Source organism: Pagrus major, chromosome 13, assembly GCF_040436345.1.
Source record: "Pagrus major chromosome 13, Pma_NU_1.0".
Classification (NCBI taxonomy): Eukaryota; Metazoa; Chordata; class Actinopteri; order Spariformes; family Sparidae; genus Pagrus; species Pagrus major.
This window is the reverse complement of record NC_133227.1, coordinates 10354671-10373922: the sequence shown is the minus strand read 5'-3', so window position 1 is coordinate 10373922 and position 19252 is coordinate 10354671. Positions and strand designations below refer to the sequence as shown.

General features: G+C 40.1%; 2 protein-coding genes across 2 annotated transcripts in view; one reads left to right on the top strand and one right to left on the bottom strand.

Moving 5' to 3' along the window:
• Nucleotides 1-603: 603 nt before the first annotated feature.
• timm22 (translocase of inner mitochondrial membrane 22 homolog (yeast)) lies at nucleotides 604-3658 on the top strand. The gene is made up of 4 exons (XM_073479921.1): nucleotides 604-889; nucleotides 1400-1596; nucleotides 3013-3085; nucleotides 3175-3658. Exons 1-4 carry the CDS (start codon nucleotides 631-633, stop codon nucleotides 3249-3251), a joined length of 606 nt encoding a protein of 201 aa, XP_073336022.1. The 5' UTR covers nucleotides 604-630; the 3' UTR covers nucleotides 3252-3658.
• Nucleotides 3659-7232: 3574 nt separating this feature from the next.
• The window catches only part of abr (ABR activator of RhoGEF and GTPase), a 136315-nt gene continuing 124295 nt past the window's right edge, over nucleotides 7233-19252 (bottom strand). Inside the window, exons 17-23 of the mRNA XM_073479831.1 lie at nucleotides 13370-13429; nucleotides 12792-12901; nucleotides 12489-12628; nucleotides 11699-11833; nucleotides 11431-11536; nucleotides 10739-10892; nucleotides 7233-8781 (exon numbers count right to left, since the gene is read on the bottom strand). Coding sequence (XP_073335932.1) covers nucleotides 8692-8781; nucleotides 10739-10892; nucleotides 11431-11536; nucleotides 11699-11833; nucleotides 12489-12628; nucleotides 12792-12901; nucleotides 13370-13429 — 795 coding nt within the window. The 3' untranslated portion in view covers nucleotides 7233-8691. The remainder of the gene's footprint in view (nucleotides 8782-10738; nucleotides 10893-11430; nucleotides 11537-11698; nucleotides 11834-12488; nucleotides 12629-12791; nucleotides 12902-13369; nucleotides 13430-19252) is intronic.

Sequence of the window (19252 nt, the reverse complement as noted above, 5' to 3'; positions counted from 1 at the left end):
AACACAACAGTCCAACAATACTTTAATGAAGTTTACCATATTTAGTGTCGCTGAGAAAACGTTATGGCAATTTTGAATGCAATTTTGGTGTTATTTTAACAGATTACCTGCGCTTTTTACCATACAAGCGGCTCAACACGTCTCTGAAACAGTTGCAAAAAACAGCTGCACAATTGTAGGATTTATTGCAGGACTGTGAAGTGTTTCTAATATTAGATTTACAATAAAATTAAAATTATATTATTAATAATAATACTTTTACACCCCTATTCGTATACAATTCAACGACACATAGGCTAGCCTCCAAAATGACCATAACGTTTAAAATAAAAAAACATTGCATAACCTCCATGAAGGTAGGATTTACCGCAGGGGATGATGTTGGCAGGCTGACGTTGTGTCGAAAGTGCTGACGCGACCTTCAATAAACGTGAGAATATAAATTATATAAATATAAAAACAGTCTTCTTGTTGCTATTTTTTCGCTTAATTATATATTATATAATATATTTATTAAAAGAAATGCTTCAATTGTGTTTCCCTTATCTCCGCTCTCAGGCATAAACTTGTGACGAATCCGCCGCCGCTCGTCCTTGACTACATTTACCTACAGCTCTGTCATTGAGAAACATGGCTGCCTCCACGGGTGCTGCCAGCGCTGCTTCCTCCGACCCACAAGGTCCAGCTTCGGCTGGTCCTGGGCTGGACAGCTCAACTCTACAGTACAGTATGATTCTGGACCACCTCATCGGGGACAAGAGGCCCATTAAGGACCTGAGCCCCGGCGTCATGGGGGGACTGCCAGTGCCTATTAAAAGCGACGAGCAGAAGATGATCGAGAGGGGAATGGAGAGCTGCGCCTTCAAGTCGGTTCTGGCCTGTGTGGGAGGTATTGACACTTACATTATAAACACATGATACAGCTCTTCTGCTCTTCTTCGCATCTGTGTGCGTTTGTATACCCGTCCAGTCTTAGGTGACAGTTTTTAAAATGAGGTTTTACTGTACAGTTCTCTGGTGTCAGAGCTTCAAGCTCAACTGTATGTGGAACTGGAGATTTGTATATGTGCTTGTCTTTGTCTAATGTGATAATGAACTGATTATCTTATGTTTTGTACTATTACTCTGGCAGCACATGCAATTTGAAGATGACAGGTTGGGCTTTGGGGATCTGTGATGGCCATTTTTCAGTATTTCTTACAGTTTATACATTAAACTATTAAGCAATGATAAAAAAAATAATTGTCAGCTGCAGGCCTACCAAAATGTTTCCATACAAAATTAGTAACATTGAGGACACCAATTTCTCTTCAAACAGCATGACAGTCGTTCTTCAAGTGTGTAAATACTGTTGTGAATATTGTGCAGACACTCATGATGGTGTGTTGTTCCTCAACAGGGTTTGTCCTCGGAGGAGCCTTTGGTGTTTTCACAGCCGGCATCGATACCAACGTTGGCTTCGACCCCAAAGACCCTCTAAGGACTCCGACAGCACGAGAAGTCCTCAAAGACATGGGCCAGAGGGGGATGTCGTACGCCAAGAACTTTGCCATCGTTGGCGCCATGTTCTCCTGTACAGAGTGCATCATAGAATCAGTAGGTCACACCACTTCTCTTCATTATGTCTTCATTACTGATGCTGCTGGTGGTGGTGGGATGACATACTGATGTCGTATATGACCAAAAAGCTTCATAAACATGGCTGAAACTATCGCTGGGCGATATGGCCTTTAAACAATATCCTGATATTTTTAATGCTATATTGCGATGTACGATATATATCTCTATTTTGAAATCTCCTCAAAAGCACTTCATGAATGCTAGCACTGGGCGTCAAAATCAAATATCACAATATTTTTGCCCAACAACCTCCATGTTGATATTGTGAAAATATTGTCGTGATGACTGTTGGTGCTTTCTCGAAGACGATATGTAGTCTCATATCACGATAACAATACAAGATCAATATATTGCCCAGCCCTAGCTGAAAGTAATGACTTTCACTACAATCTGCTAAACAAAACAGCATAATGATAAAATAGACAAAATAATGTGTACGTTTAGTGCTGAAGGATTTACACTCTGAAGTATCATGGTTACAAATACAAACAAAGCTATGAGTCACAATAGGTGTGAAGGGAGTTTTTATAGTTACATGATTTAACTTATACAGCACCCAAAAGACAGTATATGTAGTTTGTGGTCACATGAGAAGGGCTTTGATTAAAAATCACAGCAGAACTATTAATTTCTATTTCAACATTGTTCCCATTAACTATATATCATTGAGAACGATGTGGAAAATCATGACGAGAAATGGAAAACACATCAACAGAGAGGTACAGTCATTTCAGGTTGAAACAAAGTGGATAATTGCTAATTATCATGGAAAGTGATCTTTCTTGAGTTGTTTATGTGATTGTTTTGAGTACTGATTGACCTGAGAGCGGTGTTATAATCACTTTATGTTATGAAAAAACTATACTCCTTTTTGTAAAGATTTTTATTGGTGAAAATACCAATACTCAGCAATACTGACAAAACCAAAATACAAACAACAGAATAGGACAATGGGGTAACGAAAAAGAGAAAACAGTAATGCCCAAAATAATCTACAATACACTTATACAATACACAATACACTTTATTATAACAATGACAGCACAAAAAGACAAGTCACATCCCACCCACACCAAACCCCTGTATTTAGTCTGGGAAAATGCCCAATATTGTTATTGTTATACCATTTAATGTCACATGTTGAATGTTTGAGAATTTTGTGTTCTGCTTTTTTAACCTAGGAAAAATGGCCTTGTAGCGCCCTCTGGTGAACAACTGCAGGCTGTTTTTGATTTTCAAACTGATAATGTGCATACAGCTATGTGCAGTATGTAGCTCAGTCATCCATTACTGTTCAGATATAACAATATGCTAACATATCCTAATTGCTCCCTGGCCCCTTTATCCCCTCCACACCAAGCACCTAACATTGTACCTGTTTGTCATTTGCAGCACAGAGGCAAATCAGACTGGAAGAACGCAGTGTACAGCGGTTGTGTAACTGGAGGAGCTATTGGATTTCGCGGTATGTAACCTGAAGTATTTACTTCGATGTTTTAAGCTGAAGTATATTTTTTCTTGTCCTCACATGTATTCTTTTTTCCTGTTTTGCAGCTGGTCTGAAGGCTGGGGTGCTGGGATGTGGAGGCTTTGCTGCGTTCTCTGCTGCCATTGAATATTATTTGAGGTGAACCACTAAAGTGTGGCTCTGTGGACAAGAACTTAATTGATGCACATCTGGACGGGCCCTGTGAGAAGAGATCCTTGTGAATATTTACCTGCACATGACGGACTGATGTATGTGGAAGTGACAGGTTCCTGTTTGTGTACAGTGGTGTTACATGACGGCACAGTGGCCTGTATGCATTTCCCAGTGTCTCGTTACTTTAATCATATGGACAGTTTGAGCAAAGTGAGCAGAGTGAGTCTGCTTCTGTGTTGAAGGCACAGTGTTGGACAGGAGTCACCTTCACTCTGAGCCACAGCCTCCTCAAATCAGACTCAGATAAACGCTGTTCTTGTTGTGAACATTGATATGATGTGTCAGTAACTAATCCATATTAGGATTATTTATATTAAAGATGTTTTTTTAAATTAATTTGTGCATTCAGGACTGTTTTTTCTTGATGAAGTTTACTTGTGTACGTGACCATAAAAATGTTAACTGGCGTTTAATAGCAGTTATTTATATGAACAATGTAAATATGTAGCCTTTATTCTAGTCATAGTTATTTTGATTGTGTGATGAACGTTTACACATTCCAGAGAGACTCTTACAGAAGGAAATGATTTTGGATTAACACCATTATAATACTGCCCCAGGCCTGACCTCAGGATGATCAGATGTTTCATTGATTATGAGTACAACTCAAACAAATCACAAATTTTGTTCCAAGTCATTGGGCTGTGGGATTTTTAAATTTAAAAGTAATTGAAGCAAGTCGTCACAGTCGAAGTTACATGTTGCTTTTTCAAAAGACATTTATTTAGACAGTTTAGACAAATAAATACCTCAGACAGTTTCCCAAAATGGTTGTTTTAGATGTACAGACTGAGCGAAAGACAGCACAAACCTGTTTATTTTTTTTAGAAATAATGAAAGTGTTTTTTTCTTCAGAGAACATCCATGCTGTTTCTTGGTAGCATGTTCAAGGAGACCTATTGTGCCTTTTTGTTTTTGTTGGTTTTTTTTGTTGTTTTGTCCGTTCCTTTAGTGTTTCATATATGTTCTTGTGTATGTTAGATATCTTGAAAGTTAAAAAGGTCAAAGTGATGAACCTGAAAATGAGCACGTCTCCTCTAATACAGAATAGTGGACACTTTCAATCAAAAGCACAAAAACGTGAATTCATTCTTTTTGAATTTGTATCTCGATACACTACCTGTTGTAGACTTTGAACCATATAGATGATAAATGTAAATCATCCGCCACATTAAACAGACCCAAATTGATTTGGCCTGTTTTTAAATGAAGTTTTAGTATTCATATTGGTTTTCAAGGGGTAGGTACCAACAAAGAAGAACACGTTTGTTTGGTATTCACAGAGATGATGTGTTATCGGGAGTGTGTTGCAGAACAGTTGGATCTTGTTACTGTCACATGATGTCCTCCTATATTCATCTCTAACTCTTCATCTAAAAGAGAAAAATCTGAAGCTGTGGGTTTCCAAGTTGAAAATCTGATGGGGTGTGCTTATAATTGACATCAGTTGTCAGCAGTCTGTCACAAATGTTTAGAAAATTGACCAAAATCAAATACGTACATATATTTTTTGCTCGATGATTGAACATATAAATACACATTATTCATGTGTAGTAACATGTCATCACACATGTTGGCCAAATGGGTAACGATTGAAGTGCATGCACACTATACCAAGGCATTTATTTTCTTTTGCGACAACAGAGGACTGCAAGAACCTCAGCGTCTACGTGAAGAAAATTCTCCATGGTTTGCAGTAAGCAGCTTAAATTTATTTCACATGCATTGCACTATATGCGACATTACGCAAAGTCCATCATGGGGATGCTGAATAAATCATGTGGAAAAACAATCCCCACAAAGCTCTGTACTTCTGTGCAGAAAAAACTAGTAGCTCATAACATTGTTATCCTATCAGCAGGTGTTCCTCATTTACTTGTGGTCCACTGAGGGCCATTCTCAACCCCTTCAGTTTTCCACAACAATCCAGGGATCCAGTGGTTTTGTTATTAAGTAAGTTTTCCAGTAGATTCTTTTCAGCGCTTCAATTTTCCAAGAGAGTTATCATTCCACAGTTTGGGTTTGCAACAGGTCACCCACTCGAAATCAGAATGGTTTGCAGCCTTCATGTGTACTCTGCTGGCTTATCATTCTATTTCCACGATGTGCTTGTGAGTGTTCAAGACACAGAAAGAACATTTATATTTCAATTTTCTTTCTTTTGAGTTGTAATTTTGTTAGAATTACTTTGCAGACCTTATACAACCTGCTACAACACAAGTATTAAGATTCAATTTCAGATTAAATAGATTTTGTGACAATGCCTTGTTGTTGTTGGCTCTAATTGTGTTCTCCCTGTAATAAATCACACAGCATTTTTAGTATTGTGGTGTGGTTGATTTTGTTGCACATCTGCTTCTTGTGTTTTGTTCTCACATGCGCAACTGGCCCAAGCTGTGGAATTAAAACAAGAGGGAGCATTTTATCAAAGTTGTCCAAACCATCATCTCTGTTGTCCTTAGATTTGTTGGTGAACTCAGTGGATCCTAAAATTAACTCCAAAACCATCAAAATGTTGCCTAAAACTCATTGTTGTATTTTACCAAAACACTGAAACTGGAGCAGTGGACTGATTGTGAGTAGGTCAGTGACTCAGGTAGCCAGTAACTTCCCACAGACCAACACAACTATTATTTTTTTAGGATTTTTTGTCCTGACTCAGCCAGATAACAGCTATTTCTGTTGTAGGATACATACCTGGGCTAGTGTGTATAAATCCCTCTAAAAATCAAGAATGGTCCTGAACTCAAAAAAGTCTCTGTAAAAAGGTCCTTTAAAGAAATCATTCTTCGGCACTGACTACAGTCATGTCTACCCACAGTCACTAAAGCATGTAAAGCTATTATAGTAACCCAAAACAAGATTATAAACCTGAAAATGAGCACGTCTCCTCTAATACAGAATAGTATTAGAGGAGACGTGGTATGTATTCAGTGCCCTTCTTTGAGCACTGAATCCACACTGAATCACAAGCCTCCAGAGAAGCCATGTCGGATCAATCATCACAGTTTCATAGACACATTATGTTGACATTATCAATACTATTTGGAACATTAGTCATAAAAATCTTAAATAAGTTCAAGTTGAGAAGACTGTGGAACACTCTTTAATAATTTGGGAGCTTAGATATGCAAAATATGAGAGCACACAGTCCTGGGGCCAAAAGTGTCACTTGAACTAGAACCACTGTGTGAAGTCATGCTTGACTCCTTTTGGAAAAACTGCATCAGTGTCCATCTCATCCATCCAAGCAGATATCACACACATTAAAGAGATGCAGAATATCCTTGGATGCAGGTTTGTCAATGCCCTTTGTTACAACTTTATCATGAAGTTCCCTCAAAGTTTGGACCTCACCTGATCTCTGTGGTAATGCTGCAATTCTACAATGAGTTTTTGTTAAACTACGACTCTGCATATACAGATTCCAACAGGTTTGCCCCTCTAACCTAAGTATGTCACAACATCAGGGGGCTAACTGCACTGGTGCACATCAAATTTGAAACACATTAGAGGTAGATGCTTATTGGTGGTCACGTTTAACAATTTGTAAACTTGACCACCAGGTGGTGCTATGAGCTAAGATCTGAAATTTCACACATCCTTATGTATTTAAGAAAAGTTTAAGATTATTATTTAATTATACAATGATCTAGGTGTATCCTGTGGAACATGTGCATACAGTGTAGTCTTACTGTCTATTTGGGGGAGTGGAGAGTCAGGGTGGGGAGGTCATTTTCCTCATGTGATTCATTTAATCACCATCATCTTACAATATGTTGATATGATGTTAACAAATGGTATGATTTAGCATCTTAATCATTATTATGTTATGTTATTGATCCATTGTTTCCAGGAAAACAGTATTATTGATATTGCAGATCTCAAACACACACACGGAGACACAAAGTGAGAGTGTTTTGGTAACTTTTATTTTACTAAAAAAGGGGGAAAAAGTTCACATTAACATTTAGCCTCAATATTACAGTATATTGAAATTCTTCTCAAAGGAAGTAAAATACAACATTTTTTATTTTATTTTAATCTTATATTAAAAATATCAAATAGTACTCATCTAGCAGTGCTTACAGTATTTTAAGATATGTCTCAGGCTTGATAGCAGAAAGGTTGGCTTTGTACAGAGCAGAGATGGGTGTTTGCCAGTCTTAGCGAGGGCCTTGCAGAGACATCCTACCTTTGTGTTACCCGGCCTGGTTTGATTGACAAGCTGAACATGCAACGAGGGCAACTACACAAATCATCCTATAGATTATACTGGTGCAGTAAGACACTTGGAACAGGCTTGCAATGAAACAACAAGAAAAGAAAAGCTAAATGTTCCATTCATTGTGTTTTTTTATTCTGACAACCCTCAACATGTCACAGAGTGCCCGTTCTCCTCTACAAAGTGATCTGAAATTAATTGGCAGACTTTTCTGGTGATCTTTTAAGTACAGCTTACCAACCATGGACATGGTGAATGAGAAAAATCAGACTAAAAATAACATCACTACCTGAATAAACTTCAAAAACAGACTCCTTAGAGCATTTCTCTAGTTGCACAGAACTGTACAGGCACACATATTATATATATTCAAAATAAATAGGGCTAATTTGGCCAAGACTCACTGGGGAGGGCAGCTCTCTCTCGTCTGTCAGCACAGAGAGACACATCACCGGCCATTTATTAGGATGGCTTCCCAGCCACTTCTAAACCTCACAAGTTCTCATAGTCCCTTAAACACACGCACTCACACACTCACTCACTCAAGTACATCCACATTGTCACTCACACACCCCGGCCTCCTCCACCACGCACATGCACAAAGCCAGAAAGACCGAAAAAGGAAACAAAAACAGCCGTTGAACATAACTATTAAACATGTAAATGCCATTTTTCTGGAATGCCTCTGATGAGGAAAACAAAGCTCATCAAACCAGTGTCTGGAAAGGGCTCACTAGCTGAAACCCACATGGGAGTGATCCTGTGCCACCGCGCCGGTGCTCACGACCCCCCAGACCTTTCCACTGTGGTCCCAGAATGCCTCGTCGTCTTGTCAGTGGGAGGCGGGAGTCGGCTCTGCTCTCCTCACATTACAAACAGGACAGTGACTACTAGACGACTGGGAAATGTCCTTCACCACCTCCCTACGTGCTCGGCTCCATCTCTTTTTATGACGTGGGGTGTGAGGTGGTTTGGATGGGGGTGTAGACAGGAGGTATGTGTGGGGCGGGGGCTGTACAGTCGAGATGAGCCGCCTGCTGGGAGGAGAGGTGAGGCAGGAGGGCCGAGTGGAGGGGACCAAGGATTGTATGGAGTCTCTGACTCTCTCCTCTCCAGATGGCGTCCTGAGGGAGGCGGATGGGGATTAAACGTCAGTGGAAAAGTAGAGCGTGTTGCGCTTCAGTTCGGCAAAGGAGATGGGAGGATGCTGCAGGTAGTAGAGCAGCACCTGGACCTAAGAAGAGAGGAAACAAATATCTTTTAATTCACTCAAAATGACTCCATGTATGTCTACTCCTCAGTCTAATACAGGGGCTTTTCAAAGCCTGAAACTGTGGCCCCTCTCAGACAAACTCATCCTCACAACAACCCTTGTAACTGACCCCACCAAGACATTCTGAGCCTTACTTATGTCGAAATATATGTATAGTGTAACTTGGAAAAATTAATATTGATAGAATTTGTGGATGACTGGATTGATTATTCTTTGTCTTATCTCTACTTGAGGGACAATCATGCTCTTGAGTTTGGAAGTGCAGTCCCCATAATAATTTGGGAAATGTAAACATGAGGTGTAATGTTTGAGTAAGTCACTACAACTACAACTTGATATTTTTTAAGCCTATATTTGTTTACATTTTGTCAATTCTGCCCCATTAAAAGGTATGCCGAATTTGCTATTGGTACTGATGTAAAGACAGCTATCGCTATCAATTACTTTGATACTTTGATTTCCATTTAATAATGGATGCACTATTAATGGGAAGGAAGTTTTATCTCTAAGGTCTTTGGATCTGCTTCCTCTTTATTATTTTCTCCTATAAATCAACAATGAGCCAGACAGACATATCTTCTCATGTTTTTTTTTCTCACTACAGAATGGTTTTCCTTTTGGTAAATTTTAAATAGCTATTATGGATTTTGTGTCAGACTGCTAAGAACTATTTCATTTTTAGATCATATTTAAGTAGGTTTGTCTCATGAACCAGCTGCTTTGATGTTGGACTGCCTATTTCAGCACTTATGTTGGAAGTTTTACTTCCCTCTATTATCTCTCTGTAGCCATTTGCCTTCGTTCATTGCTACTTGATATCTGTTTGCAGTTCATGTTTATTTGCTCCCTTGTTCCTGACGTCAATGTGACTAATCTGGAAATATAAAGTTGAAACAAAACTCTGTTTCTGATTGACTGATTCAACATGTAGGTCAAGTTCTTGCAGTCAACAAGCTCTGAGAAAATCACTTTTGAACATTGTACTTTTTTTTTTCTAAGTCTGGAAAATCTGCTTTATTAAAACAGGTGAATCAGTCTAATGTTCCCCCTGCACTGCTCCACAAATTTGCCTTAATCTCCCCTTTAATCAGTTTCACCAGACGGCCATGTGTCTGGAAAATTTAATTTGATTGATTGTTTGATGCTGCTAGCAGCTTACCAGGAAAAACAGTTTCTGGTGAGTAATTGAATTTACAGTGAACATTTGACTACTCAGAGAAGGTGCATTTTGTGAGTCAGAGGACTTGATCATACTCTCTAAAACATGGACTGTCCCCCTCTATTTAATAATGCTGGATGTGTTCAGACCCCCATCACTCATGTCCCATTATGAGATTATATTAAGGATATGGCAGCGGAAGCATCTTTCTTTTTCGTTTGACAATCTGTATACTTGTGCACTAAACATTTAGAATTTAAATAAGCCCCAGTACAAACACTCTCTTCTCTGTAATGGACAGACAGGACCTCCTGCATGTGCATAATGCCCTATTTATGATGATCTACTCTGGATGTTGTTTACTCTGCCAAGAAAAGACATTTGTGCACAGGAAACTCATCTATCAGTAGAGATGAATGCGTGGCCTGCAGCCTAAATACAGCTGGGAGAGTAGACCACAGTGACATGGGTCACTTAGCGACGTGGGAGTAAAATTCATCTGGAAAAGATGTGCAGTGAACGAGGAAATGTGCATGTACACACCAGTCTACCATCTACTCCCTCCCCTCACAGAGGGAGTCTATATTAATGCCCCTTAAGCTTCAATAATAGCTAGGGGAAAGAGGGCACCAGACAGTAATTTAGGCATAATAATACTATGTCTCACATACAGACACAGGATTTTAAATGTCTGCCATTCCTACAATTGTGTGACCATATACCCACATTTATTTTTGTCCTAAGTCAATGTGTCAGTACCTGAGCCATGACGTCGTGTGACCAGATGTCAGAGGCGGAGGTGATGTGCTGTCCCTTCGTCGTCTCTGACTCTGAGGGCCTGAGCAGGGTGGGGCCGAACACAGTAGCCAGATTATGGAGGGACATCTTGTTGATGGGCTCCTTCTCAGCCACCCTGCAGGAACAAACACCAACGGACCATCAGTCAGGAAGGACGGAACACACGGAAAACACATCCAGGTAAACACATCATTTAATCATATAAAGAATAATTAAGTGTTTGGAGACAATGAGTCCACAAATTAACTTTCCTAATTACAACCCCGATGCCATAAAGTTAGGACAACACAACATATTTAATGTTTTACCTCACCAACTTCATTGATTTTTGTAAATGAATGCTTATTCTAATTTTGATGCCAGAAACACATTTCAAACAAGTTGGGACAGGGGCAACTAAAGACTGGGAGAGTTGTGAAATGCTCCCAAAAACTTTGTAAAACACATAATTGTATACAAGATATTACTACATGGGCTCAGGAACGCTTCGTAGAACCGTTTTCAAACGCAATTTGTTGACAAGTGATTGAATTCTGTTTTTATTTATGTTTTACACAGCATCCCAACTTTTTGGGAATCAAGGTTGTATACCGATTTTGGTTATTTTTTACTGACAGGTGGTCTAATTGTGATCAGTAGGTGTGTCTGTTTACCGTTTGAGGTGCTCCAGCAGAGTGAGGAAGGTCATGAGGTTGGGGTCTGGCAGGGAGCGCAGGAGGTGCATCATGCAGTTCTCCTTGGCTGCTGGGTCTGAGAGCGCTGTGAGAGAGAGGAAAAAGATGTCAGATCGGATTATGGCAGGACAGATCTTTAACTTTAGCCCTCATCTCTTCCAGGTGGGTGACTTTGACTCCCTTGTAAAACTCTAAAAGCACCCACTGATGGCAAACACACACACTGCAGGGACTAAAGGTCACACACCGATGCCCTCCATGAAGGCAGGGTAGAGGCGGTCGGTGAGCAGAGGCTCCGGCAGCTCCCTGAAGTACAGCTTCAGTGTTCCTGCTATGGCGTTGATGTCCATGTCGCTCAGCATCACCAGGATATCTTTGGTATCTGCAGGTCAGACACAAACAAAGAGCGGTTAGAAGCTTAACACACTCCATTTTTAAAGGGTCACAATAACACAGCTGCTCTCTCCTTGCTCCGTCTCCAGGAATGATGTAATCTCTCAATAACCCCTCATCCAGATGGACACAAATGCAGACGTGCTCAGTGTTTCACACAGAAATGAAAGGTGATACTGGGCTCTGGTCGGTGGGATATCTGTGATGTAAATGAAGCCGTGACCAACGCTGAGAGACTCTTATGCAACATAAAAGTTGACCGCTTGACAGCTGCTGCTTCTCATCTGTCAAGGCCTCCCTGAAGGAATTACAGAGACCCCCAAACTGCAGGAAAGTCTCTACATCTCAAACTATATTCACCCTAAACAGCCTTTATATACACACTACACTTCTAGAGACAAAGTAGGCAAACGCTTGATGACTCAGATGTTATTATATGATTTGACAGGATAAATTTTAGGATGAAGATAACCAAACTATCATCTTAAAGGCAAATTACAATGATTCAGTGATGGGATTTGGCTATTGGCTATTCTGTTTCATATACAGTAATCTGTTGGTACACCATAGTGCTGGACTGTTCTCCAGTCAAGATGATGGGAGAAAAAGAGCATCTGACATAGAAACAGTGAGTGGAGTCTTACTGGTGTCGAATGCTGTTTTGAGGGCCTGGATATCAGTGGCCACCCCTGAGATCCTGTAGATTCCCACTTCGTCAATCCCCCTCTTCTCTACTTCCTCAATGCACTGACGGACAATGTAAGGCACCTTGGAGCGCTCGCGCCTGTGGACGTAAACAGCACTCATGTTACTTTTCTGATGATGTGAACGCAGTTATTCAGATTCAACAATGAATGTGCATAAACTTGCAGAGTCTTATTTTATTTTTAGACAGCTGAGCTTAAAGAAACAGCCTGTTTGGGCCTCAAGTACGAGAACATGCTTACTTTGTCACCACGTTGATTTTGACTCCAAACACCCCACTCTGCTTTTTGGACGGCGTTCTCTTCAAGCTGAGGTCCCGACTTGTAAATTTCATGGAGAACTCCACTTTGATCTGATGATGAACAAACAACACAGCTAAAGTAAACTACATTCCTTAAAAGAGCCACAGCTGAACTCTGTGACCCTCATGAACCACGTTTTTCTCTTTTTATTTGTTTAGATTTAGAGGTTTTAACATTGGAATTTTGAGGTTAAACCACATTACAATAACAAAACATCTTTAATAATTTTTGTAAATATTACAACTAAACAGATTTTCTTTTCTGGATAAACGTTGAATCTTAAAGTTATCAAGAGATATCTTAAATTCTTCTTTACTAAAAAGTGAGTGTACACAAATTTCTGTACTTTCAACATGTGACATAAATCTCACTTCCTGTAGGGATATAGGAGCATACAGTTTTGTAAAGATACAGACTGTGTGTAACCTCACATTTTATAAGAAATAACACAGCTCATTACAATATATACAGTTAATATGTCAGAATCTTAGCTAGAAGTAGAGCTGCTTGTGTCTTACCCCATTCATCTCTATGACGTCCATGTGCCAGTTCTTTGACTGCACTGTCTGAGGATCCAGCTGAAAGACACAACAGAGACAGAAGGAAATTAAATGATAAGATTTCTTGGAAGTCTTTTGACCGAATAAAGACACATTACTATATTTATACAGGGATTTTAACTTCAGAGGAGACTGGCTAATCAAATCATCAGATAACAAATTGTTACTGTGGAAAAGTTTCTGCATGATAGCATTATGGGAACGAAAAATAACTACATGAACATTCACCAAAAAGGAAACAGTTTGCTTCACTCCGACACATACATGACTGGATTTTCTCTTGCAGGCAGAGAAAGTTGACTATATGATATTTAGCTAGAGTCAAGCCACCAAAGCAGGTTTTCAACAAAACCCATATCTATATAAATAGAGTTGTGTGAAGTTGTGTGCAAGACATGATGATCAAATGTCCCCATTCACATTCACTAAACAAGAATCACACTGAATTAGAAAGAAGTCTAAGAAGTATTTCTGCCATTTAGGTAGGTAAACTATTATAACTGCTGCTGTGTTTCAGTGATGGCAGAAAACTGCTGGAGACTTGCAAAAAAAAAACGAATTTCAATTTCTATTTCTGCACAAAATATATACATTTAAGTACTTGGCCTTGATTTCCACTCAAATTTACAATCTTGGAGGACACATGGAAACCGCTACCAAAAGTGTTACTGGAGTTAGTGACTTTTTGAGCTTTTTAAAATGAATGAACATTAACTTCACTCACTGCTCTGTAAAAGAAGCACACTACCTGTTGTTGATGGAGGGAAAATAAGGGGCTGTTCCCGCCCGGTTTCGAACCGAGGACCTTTCGCGTGTTAGGCGAACGTGATAACCACTACACTACGGGAACTGGCTGCCAATTGAGCTGCCCCCCCATCTTGGTCAGGGAGAGCTGCAGCTGACACAGTTTAAAGGTTAGGAGAAGGTGAGGGAGGCACTTTGAAACTGTGATTAATGTTCACTAAGTCCACAGTTCACCTTCCTGTTGGCTGCTCCAGTTTTCTAACCTATGAACCAGATCAAAGTCAAGCCGTCCTGCTTCACAACAACACACTCACTAAGTCTGCTTTGGGAAAGAAAGATGCCACTTCAGTTTCTCACATATGCCCTCTCAAGTCACCTGGGGGTCCAACAAGAGCTCCAGATAGGCTCCAGACAGGCCCACTTCACCGCAGACATTCTCAAAGTCTGGATCACACATCCCATGATGCCCTCTGAGACATGAGAGATGGCAGTCTGTTGTTGTCTGGAGCCTCCTGGAGTCTGTGCCTGCTGCGTGAGGCCACAACAGCTAATGCCTTTTTTATAGGCTGTTTGAGCGCTACGGCTATCCACAGTTATATCATTACAACCCTGCGTGGTGATGTGCTCAACTTAGAGGAAAATAATGATTGTTGGGTGAGCACAAGGGCAGCACACTTCTCTTATTGTCAGCATTAGGCTGCAAACATTAAAAGTTCTCAGTGAGCGTATTTCATTACCTCGTAAAAAGGCCATTTGGCATTGGTTTCACGCATTCCTATTATCGTTAAAGCCTGTTCTCCCAGCAGGGTTTGGGTTTGAGACGGGGGACAGGTAATCACTGCAATTGGGTCTTTACACAGGACTGGGCAGAGATCCAGGACTCACTGCTGACGCCTCCAGTAACCCCTCTAAGTCGACTCGGTGAAAAAACAAACGTGCTCCTCCCACCTATTTCCTTCCTATTACTCTCTGCTAATTTCCAAAAAACCTGATTAAAAATGAATGTGCTGCAATAGGGTTGTAAAAACAAAGAGGATCTTTTACAGGCAGCGGTTACACTCACTGACCCCTTTCAATACGGTATCCTCATATGGGCTCTTTTATTAAAAAATACTTTGGAGAGGAACTGGTTTCCCTACTTTTGCTTTCCTGGGGATCGGGTTGGCTTAAAGGGATGACTGCAAACAGTTTGGCTAAGGAGGACTGCACTATGCAAAGTCAGACTGACTTAGTTTATACCAAATATTACGCTCAGAATTAGGCACAAAATGTTACAAGACAAGAAACCGTATTATGAGGTTTTATCCTGAGTGATGGCTCATTCAAGGTGTTGACAGGAAGTGGGCAGACGAACAGGGACCAGAGGAGCAAAGGTAATGCAGCCTAGATTTGCCAATTAGATACATAAATAAAGAAATAAAGCTTGTTATATTGGTCAAAACCAGACAGGATGTAGTGCCATTTTTTCTCTTTCCTGAAGGACTATTTATCCATCTAGATTGTTTTGGTGTAAATGGAAGTGAGTTTTGGAAAATATCAGCTTTAGAGATGTCTGCCTTCAGTAGAATATAATGGAACTAGATGGCCCTAGGCTTGTGTAAAAAAAAAAAAAAAGTAAAAAAAATACATTTAAAAAAATCAAAAAGCAATGCGTCTTTCCAGAAATCATGACCCAGTTGCTCAGGATACTCCACAGATTTTGTTGTGACCAGTTTCATGTAGGAACTTTTTTCTTTATTGCGCAGGAGGAAGTGTGCATCTACTCAAGGAAGAGAGGCTAGTAAGCTAGCTAACGTTACAGCTCATTAATGTTTACATCGTTCACTGTGACGAGCAAGAGCCTCTCATCCATGAGTAGATACACGCTTCCTTCTGCGTGTTGATACAGTGCTGGAGATAGAAAGGAAATAGTTCCTACATGAAACAGCTCAGCTCAAGAAAGGTGAACTGTGGACTCAGTGAATATTAATCACAGTGCCTCCCTCACCTTCTCCCAAACTGTGTCAGCTGCAGCTCTCCCTCAGCAAAGATTTCTCAATGCATGCTTTGAGATTATGTTTGCACACTCGTCGGGAGGGGGTCAATTTCCCAAGCAGCCAGTTCCCGTAGTGTAGTGGTTATCACGTTCGCCTAACACGCGAAAGGTCCTCGGTTCGAAACCGGGCGGGAACAGCCCTTTCTTGCTCCACAAAACAACAGGTAGTGTGTTTCTTTCACAGAGCAGCGAGTTAAGTTACCATTCAATCATTTCAAAAAGCTCAAATGTCACGAGTGTGTGAAAGTTTGTCAATTTGAGGAATAATAACAGCCTTGAAAGTAAAAAAAAAAATACATGTGGGTCACTGAAAGTGCTTGAATGTATATATTTTGTGCAAAGAGAAAATAAAAAATCTACTGATTTTTAATTATTTTTTTTACGTAACATTAGTAAATAGGCGACGTTGGGCTGTCTGTTTATGTCTCCTGCAGTTTTCTATCACCACTCTAACACAGCAGCAGGTACAGTAATTGACATTGATCTGTGTCTCATACTATGCTATGTTTGATCCTTGAACGTGCCGGAACTGGGCCTGAAAAGTCCTTGAAAAGCCCTTGAATTTGATGTTTAAGAAGGCGTCGGAACCCTGTTTGGTACAAATGTTGAAAAAATCTTTGGAGGAACTTTTTCAAACATATTGTTGGATAGTAGCTTACAAAAATCTAAATGGATAAATAGCACTAAGGAAAAATATGTGTTTTTGATTTTGGGGTTAACTGTCCCTTTAAGATCTGAACGTGGATAAAAATATCACAAAGGAATTGGAGGTGTTTTTAAGGAACATAAGGTACACTACAGGATTATCAAGAATATATTTTATAGCCTCACTTCTTGATTATTAAAGACCTTTTCAAGACCAGCAGAGCTTTAGTGTACTTTCATCTCATTCCAAGAAGATGAAAGGTCCAATGACCAATTTCCGTTCATAAGAATGCTTGAGGGGGATTTCAAACACATGAGCATTGACTATATGTATGTATGCATTCATGCACATGTCTAAGAAAAGATAAAAGTCTAAAAGTGTCTCATGTTTTTTTTTTTTTAGAGACATCCTCAGGCTGATATGGTTCCGATTAGGATTGCAAAGCTCTCTTTGTAGGGCTGTGAAAACTATCAAGGATATACATGACTGAGGAGAGGCCAGAACAGACTGCGGCCTGAAGCGAAGCACAGAAATACTTCAAATCCAGTGGACCGCTATACACACCAATTTGTACGCATTCCAGTTGGGGAGCTTTTTCCTTATATAGAATGCAATAAATATGTGTGTGTGTGTTTGGTGGACAGAGCAATCCACCCAGCATGTATCTGCTCTATTATATGGGAACTCATTGTTATGTTCGGTGAGCAGCTCACACTGTACATCACTGTGTGCACCAGGTTTGGGGCTCAGCTGGTCACCGTGCTGCCTGTTTACTTTCTCTCAACCTTGTGTATGGCCTACTAAACCTGACTCCTGTATGCTCACACACATCCTCATCTCATCGCTCGCTTGGTGTGTTTGAGCTTCCGAAATAAGCCAGAACTGGAGGCATGTGGCTGCCATGTGATGTAGCCCATTTCTAGGCCCTATAGAAAATTGATGATTGGCTTCAGCATCTTTTCCTGCCTCTGGTTGGAGCTTTCTGTCAATCAAGCAGAACACAGGCAGAAACATCACGGCCAAGAGTCTTGACTTCAAAAGAAGAAGCTGACAGCCGTGAGCCAGGATGTACACACAGCCTGTACTCTGACCCAGCTGATCTACAGGGGCAGAACAAAGCAGATAAGATAAGTCATGCTGTTTTGCTGCCACATGGTCTTTCAGTTTTTCAGTTCTTGCAACAGAGGGAGAAACAATTCGACTAAACTTATTTCCTGCCATTTTCATCTCTCTTTATGAGGATTCACAGTGTGAGTGTTATGTGGTGATTCAGACTCTTGGGTGAAAAATAAGTTTGGGTTTCCTTCTGAAACATTTTTGAGAATTACAACCAAAACTGTGGCAAAAGTCATACAAAATCAGTTTAAAAAAAGGCTTAATGCATTGCTTATTCTCACAAAAACTGTCACATATATCAGTGACCAGATTAGCCTTTTTATTAACATAAAATCACTGCATTTAACAAAGAATATCTGCTAAAAAAAAAAAAGTATACACAATCACTGTGTTTCCAAGATAAAAAGGTGCTGTTCCCGCCCGGTTTCGAACCGAGGACCTTTCGCGTGTTAGGCGAACGTGATAACCACTACACTACGGGAACTGGCTGCCTCTCCTCCCCCACTACACTGCAAAAATAATCTTGCCCTCCTTCACCAGCATGTGACATGTGAGCCATGCTCCTGAGGCCTGTGTGAGACTGACAGCAACAACAGCCTGGCACAGCGGGACAGTCAGAGGTCTGCAGCCCTCTGGAGCTGTTTACATTTCCTACAGAACACACAGGAGGCTTCAGCACATGCAGCTGAAGAATCATATATATCTACGGTCTAAATTTGTCAAAAAAAGAGCACACGTATTGCCCAGTGGCCATGCAAGAACCATGCATAAGGTCCTGTATGAACATGTTTGGCTCAGGGGCCTTCATGTAAATGTCTCTTTTTAACATATTACCCAAATTCAAATACTTGGTTACATTTAAGTGCATAGTTTGGATACTTCTGCACACATATGAGAACATATTTCTTAACAAACTAGTGCTGATTATGTTGATGTAAGACAAAAAAAGATCAAGTAAGTGTGTTCTGAAATGGCAAGAGACATTTTGCCAAACAGTGAGTTATTAAAATGATGTTTAAAGCCTCAAATAATTAAATCCCTACACACTTAATTAGCCCATTGTTGCTGTGCTGGAGAGTTAATGCATGCTGGCGACAATATTCTAAACACAACTTGATCTTTTTGATATGCTAAATTAATGAATTTCTGTTTAATTTCTCCTTTGTGTTTCCTCGCAGTTTTCCATTGCTGTTCTCTGGCTGATTAAATATTCATTCGGCTGCAGAAAGCTTTTTATCAGTCCTTTAATTAGAACGTAGCTCCAACTGCACGGCTCCTTGGTTTTAGCAGGATTACAGGA

Excerpts from the sequence above, each read along its gene's own strand:
- timm22 (XM_073479921.1), top strand. The coding sequence starts at position 631 with ATGGCTGCCTCCACGGGTGCTGCCAGCGCTGCTTCCTCCGACCCACAA. Across the intron at positions 890-1,399 it reads GGTTCTGGCCTGTGTGGGAG|GGTTTGTCCTCGGAGGAGCC; the intron begins GTATTGACACTT and ends GTTCCTCAACAG. Across the intron at positions 3,086-3,174 it reads AGGAGCTATTGGATTTCGCG|CTGGTCTGAAGGCTGGGGTG; the intron begins GTATGTAACCTG and ends CCTGTTTTGCAG.